We start from the raw sequence: 6,617 nt of genomic DNA, 5'->3' as shown, positions 1-6,617 counted from the left end.
CTCCATATTTAAGGTTTTATTTGGTTGAATTATTTTCTATAACTTTACTGTTCAGGAGGAAATGAGTCAAGTCAAGTAAGTGAAAAAAAAATTATTTCATTCTCTAAGAATTGAACACTTACTTTTTAACTAAATAAATCAATTCTTTATCTTTTAAAAATTTAACTAATTAATGATAGCTGATTTATATTAAATATTTAGTAAAATTATGTTTAGTTATTGCTGTTGATATGTGAAATAACTAATAAAGTTATATATAATTTATTTTATTATTGAAATAAATATAAAATTATAAATTTATTATATTATTTTATTTTATTATTAAATTAAATTAATATATTATATAATTTATTATATTATTAAAATAAATATATAATTATTACTTTATTATATTATATTATTTTTTTATTATTAAAATAAGAAAATAATTAAATTCTTTTAAAAAATAATTGAATAATTAAAAAAAAAGATAAAATAATAAAGTAATTATTATCGTTCATAAAAAAAATTTATAATTAATTTTAAGTTTTTAAATATAAATAAATATTTTATATTTTTATGTTATTAATAAAAAATATATTAATAAAGTTTAAATGCGTTAATTAAGATGTTAAAATTATAAATAAAAAAGATAAAAATATTAATAATATTAATTTTTAAATTAAATAAAAAAAATAATATGATCAAAATAAAAAATAAAATTAAATCAGTTATCAACTGATGAAAAATAATTTTAAAAATAGAGTTGATACAAATTGTAATAGATGGATATCACTTTAATTATCAATCGATCATCACCTTTATATTTTTAAATTTATCAAATATTTTAATTTATCTTTTTAAATGTCATTAGCTATCATTGATATTTAGGGCCCCATTGGCGCTGTGGTTGAAATAAGAAAAAGCAGGTTTGATATAAAAAGCATTTTTGTCAACTGTTTGGTTAAGGGCTAAAACAGAGTTTCAACCATCATAAACTCTAGTTTTGAAAAAGCAGCAAATGAAGTGCTTTTCTGGAAACGCACGTTTGGAAGAAACACGGGCAGCAGATTTTAGTATTTTTGTGGACAAAAGTATCCTTAAGATCTTTTCATATTTACCATTATGCCAATATTAAAGCATCCCATTTTTTTGAACGGTCCCTTGCTCTTCCTCGCCTCTCTCACAACTGTGAATTTTACCTATATTGGAAAATTGAAACCATTTTCAGTTTAGATGTTTCTATATTTACTTAGAGGTCAGTGAATTTGTGCTTATTTTACTCATTTGTGCTTATTTTAAAATTAATGAAGTATTAATTTAATAATTATTTTATAAATATTAATGAAAGATTTAACTGATGTTTATTAATATTTTATCAATAAAAAATTAAAATTAAATATATTTAATTATATAAATTGAATATATTTATAAAAAAAATTAAGTGATTAATTATTAATAAAATTAAAATGATATATTTATATATTTTATTCTTTTTATTCATTTTACCTCTAACAGCAGTTTAAATAATAATTTTAATTAAACACATGATAAATAACTTTTTTATTAACAATAACTTTCTATTTTATTACCAAAGAGGTAAATTATTTTTTCAAAATATCAATTTTCTTATCAATAATTTTAAAACAGTAACAATAAATTTAAACAGCAATGTCAAATAGTTCTTTAACAAGCGAATTGTAAATGGCCTAACGGAAGAGGGCAAAGCTATCGGGTGTTAACCGCGTGCGGGTATTGTGAGATAAACTTCTAGAAAACACGCGAGACGCTGTCGGTTACTCGGTTTAATGTGTTTCTGCCTCTGTGCTGTTGCTTTCCTGGGCTCAAATGTGCATTGGCTAAAGCCCAAATGCACAGAAGCAACCTAATTGCACGGTATGACAGCATATAGTTGTGCATGATGCTGAAGTAAAATACTTTGTTCCCTCAAAATCCCAGTTTTTTGGCAAGATCGTTAATACCCGCTCCCCCACCGAAAAAAAAAAACGCCGATGACCAGATTAATTCCTTTCTTCATGCCCAGGTCTACCCATAAGTGATCATCTGGGATTTGTATTTTGATCTTTCTTGGATTAAGCATTTTACAAACTTCTGCTTCTTCTTTAGGATCTGAGCCTACTGTTTTCTGGTGGGACAGCAGCTTAATCTCAGAGAGGAGGGGCGTTGGTCTTATTTTGAGGTACCCTTTTTTTTTTGTTTTTTTACTTAATGTTCAATTCTGTTAATCGAAGGCGAAATTTAGTGTCCCTTCATTTTATTATTTAGTGGGTTTGGTTCTTTTAGCTGTGAAAACGCAGGATAAGTAATTAATTTGGTGGTTTAAATTTTGAAGCTCCTTATAGTCATGGAAAATGATTGATGAATCTGCTAAATTGAGCGCAGTTCGATGTTCTAGTGTTATGATATTCATATAGTTGTTTGTCATTTTAGCCTTAATTGAAATTCTTTCCTCCCTTTTCTTTTCTTCTTTTTTTTTTTTTTTTTTCCTGCTACGTCTTTATATTATGAATTGGTTTTTAACTGCATAGAACTTAAGAGCATATAACAGTGAATCAACTCTTGAGAGTATAAAACTTGAGACCATATAAACAGTGAATCAAACTAGTCCAAGAGAACTTTAATGGAAATTTGGCAATATATGAGTATATTTTAATAAATTCAGTGTAATATTGTGGATGCTAGCTGAGGGTTACACCAGTTGAAGCTGTCAGAACAGGAGCATTAAGTGAAATTGTGTTCTATTACTTAATTTGATGTTTCTGAGGTTCCTGATTAAAATATTCAATAAGTCTCGCATGTTGGATGATGAGAAACATTAGATTTTGCAGGCTAATATAGCTTAATTTTACATGGTCTTATGGATTGGAATTCAGTATCAAACAAGAAGCTCGTGTCTTTTAGTTGGCTTGAAATTTGAAACCACCTGTTGGTAATGGACTATTCTAATTATTGTAACCCTGGCAACTTCACCTAGATTTGTTGAGTATTTGGTGGGTAGAATGGCAATTGGAATGTGATAAGCCACACATTATAGAATGCTGGAAACTGGAATTATGGGAAGTGCTACTTATTATGTCAATAGTGTAAGTTTTAATGAATGGAAGACTATGAAAGACCATATCTTTTGGAGACTTAGAAGCATTACACATTTCGGAGGGTTTAACTCAAAATCGTTCAGAGTGGAAAAAGCGAATCCATATAGCCGACCCCAAATTTTTGGGATAAAGGCTTAGTTGAGTTGAGTTGTATATTTCACTATACTCAATTATGTCTACAAAACATTATCTAAATGCATGCAATATGCCTTCGCTCATTGCAAGCTATATGCTTTTTCCCTGATATCATATTGTTTCTTTTGAAGTTCTTTATTACACTAAAGCTCTTGTAATGAGGAGCGATGTGTGAGATGAGAAATATCTTATGTCTCCTAGTGAGCCAGTCTTAATATAAATGCTGTACAAAGAGAGAGATGAGGAAAAACATTGAAATATTCAGGAACAATGCATCTTAGGATGTTAGGATGGCCAAGGTCATCCATAGTTCCTTATTTACATAGCTTACTTCATTTTTTTCTCAAATTAAATTAGAAGCATCCTTGTATTGTTTTAGTGAATTATATTTTCTTCTCTTGGTTGTCTACAGGATTCCTTAACTTCTAATAAAGAAGTTATGGCTAACACAAACATACCAGCTTCAGTGGTGCCCTCTGATTCATCTGAACAGAGGGGAATAACTACAGCAGAATCAAACACCCTTGCAGTTCAACCTCCTTTAGATCAGCAAAACCGAAGCTCTTTAGATGGTCCTGTGGCTATCCTCTGGGACATTGAGAACTGCCCTGTCCCGAGTGATGTCCGACCTGAAGATGTTGCCGGTAATATTAGAATGGCTTTACGTGTTCATCCTATAATTAAAGGTGCTGTTATGATGTTTTCAGCATATGGGGATTTTAATTCCTTCCCTAGGAGACTAAGAGAGGGCTGTCAGAGAACTGGTGTTAAACTCATTGATGTTCCTAATGGTAGAAAGGACGCTGCTGACAAGGCTATTTTAGTTGACATGTTTCTTTTTGCCCTTGACAACCCTCCACCTTCTTCCATCATGCTTATATCTGGGGATGTTGATTTTGCTCCAGCACTCCACATACTTGGTCAACGTGGATATATTGTGATCCTTGTTATCCCTTCTGGGGTGGGTGTCTCATATGCTTTGAGCAATGCTGGTAAGTTTGTTTGGGACTGGCCTAGTGTGGCTCGTGGGGAAGGCTTTGTACCCCCTTCAAAGGGTTTAATGCCCCCTTATGCAGGACCAGCTGACATTGCTGGGTATTTAGTGGGTTGCCATATAAACGACAACCTTGATGGCCAAAATGAAGACGACGCAGTTGTATACAGAGGAATCTCGCAAAGCTATTACAATTCAAGAGATTTCTCTTCAGTTTCACAGTCTTTGTCTGAATACAACTGTAGTTCTTCAATAAACAGGCCTTGTTTCCCAACAAATATCAGGTCACAGAGTCTCCCTTCTGGTTTTAATGAAGTTTCAGCTGGTCCTGTTTTTTATGATGACCAATATCATTCTACCATGTGGGTACAGCCTGGGGACATAAATGGTCTGAAGGTGCAGCTGGTGAAGTTGCTTGAACTTTCAGGTGGATGTTTGCCTCTTACCCGTGTTCCTGCTGAGTATCAGAAGATCTATGGACGGCCTCTTTATGTTTCAGAGTATGGGGCATTCAAGCTAGTTAATCTTTTCAAGAAAATGAATGATGCTTTGACAATAGATGGCAAGGGCCAAAAGAAGTTGGTCTGCCTTCGAAATTGGAAAGCAAGCCCAAGTGCACCTCCTTTAGTTCTGGCAAGGAAGGATAAGAAAGGAAAGGGGACTCAAGAGGAGAGTTTGGATGCTATGACAGGAGGTGGCTCTTCAGATGAGTTCTCAGATGAGGAAAGGGTGGTAGTTGAGGAACAGGAGGAGAGTAGGAATCAAGGCAAGGTTAGCACAAGGACAACAGCTCGATGTGAAGTTAACCAAAATCTTGGGCAATTCAAGTATGAGTTGCAGGAAATTCTAGTCAGTTATTCTTGTCGGATTTTCCTGGGTTGTTTTGAGGCAATATATCAGCAACGATACAAGAAACCACTAGACTATCAAAGGTTTGGTGTGGATCAGCTGGAGGAGCTTCTTAATAAGATGAGTGATGTTGTTGTGTTGCATGAAGAACCAGTAAGCAAGAGGAAATACCTGGCTGCAGTCGGTGGTTAGCAAGAGTAAAGAGCAGCCTAATCTAGGATTTTTTTTTCCTCTTGTATACTGCGGCTCTCTCGTATTTTCTTTATTCATAAATCTTCCTTTTGTTTCATAAATCGTAGGAGAGGCTAGATCACATTTGTTGTTTTTATAAAATATGTGTCCTGCATGGATTTGAGTATTAATTTTGAAATTTCCATGTATGCCTCTGTGCCTCATCCTTGTAACTAATCAAACAACTAATGCTTAGTGTCTTAGCACTTTGGTTTTCTAGCATTTTCAAACTTAATGCTTGGAGTTTCATCCTTTCTTATGTACTCTTTGATAATTGTGCATCAAATGTGATCGAGTGATTCTTCCTTAGCACATCACACCGTGTGTAAGGTAATGGCAACCCAACTCCCCATGTGTGCAAGAGAGCAAGGTAATACATCCAAAATAAACGTAAACCTCCATAGAAGATGCTTTACCCTTGATGGTATTTGTAATTTCTGAACTCAGTGGGACAATGAATTCAATAAAGTATTTTTCTTTGTGAAAAATCAAGAATGGAAATCACAAGGTAGACGAGCATTAATCAGTAATAGTAAAATCACCACTTGAGGGAAGGAAAAACTCATTGATCAAGTTTTTATATTTGTTTTGATTCTTCCAAAATTTTTAAGACGGCAAAAAAAAAAAAATCTAAAATTTTACTTTTACAATATTTTCTAGCTTGCCTGTCAACAAGAGTGTCTCATCCATGACTCTACACACTACTACCTATGTAACACGGAAACCTGGACACGGAGAAACGCGGAAACGGATACGGAGAAACGACATTTTAAAAAATATAAAAAATATAAACGTGGAAAAATGTGTAAATATAAAAAATATAAGGATATATATATATATCATGAAATATGTTCAATAATAAATAAAGTCCAAATCAATATTCAAATTCAACCATAAAAATACATATTTAGAGGTTTCATACTTATAAGAAATAAACATTAACTACAACACATTCAAATGTTAAAAAAGAAAAAATAATGAAATTTATGACATTTCCTCAACTTCACTGTCTTTCTCCTTCTTCATGCTTGTAGTTGCATTTTCATCAAATAAAACAGACTTTAACTCTGGTTCATCCAATGAAAGGTTGGCAAATTCAAGAACTCCCATATCTTCCATACTTCCAAATTGATCGCCACTAACATCCCACAATTTTGTCTTCTCATCATAATATTGGGAGGAGTTTCTCGACAGAAAACAAAGATTATTATGGATAAAAACCAAGTCCTCTGCACGTTTTGGAGTTAATTTATTCATTCTACATGAATGAATGAATGAATAAATACTCCAATTTCTTTCACAACAAGAGGAGA

At 32.4% G+C, this 6,617-nt stretch overlaps 1 protein-coding gene across 2 annotated transcripts; it reads left to right on the top strand.

The window, feature by feature from the left end:
* Positions 1 to 1,823: 1,823 nt before the first annotated feature.
* LOC110654679 (uncharacterized) lies at positions 1,824 to 5,526 on the top strand. 2 transcript variants are annotated; one of them, XM_021810750.2, is made up of 3 exons: positions 1,824 to 2,023; positions 2,107 to 2,179; positions 3,643 to 5,526. In XM_021810750.2, the coding sequence occupies exon 3, from the start codon at positions 3,670 to 3,672 to the stop codon at positions 5,263 to 5,265; it is 1,596 nt and encodes a 531-aa protein (XP_021666442.2). In that variant the 5' UTR covers positions 1,824 to 2,023; positions 2,107 to 2,179; positions 3,643 to 3,669; the 3' UTR covers positions 5,266 to 5,526. The 2 variants fall into 2 exon arrangements, with proteins under 2 accessions (XP_021666442.2, XP_021666441.2); XM_021810749.2 differs by having other exon boundaries at positions 1,824 to 2,179.
* Positions 5,527 to 6,617: the final 1,091 nt, after the last annotated feature.

The sequence above is a fragment of the Hevea brasiliensis genome, chromosome 8 (genome assembly GCF_030052815.1).
Source record: "Hevea brasiliensis isolate MT/VB/25A 57/8 chromosome 8, ASM3005281v1, whole genome shotgun sequence".
Lineage (NCBI taxonomy): Eukaryota > Viridiplantae > Streptophyta > Magnoliopsida > Malpighiales > Euphorbiaceae > Hevea > Hevea brasiliensis.
Note: the sequence above shows the minus strand (reverse complement) of the source record. Positions and strands in the feature narration are given on the sequence as shown.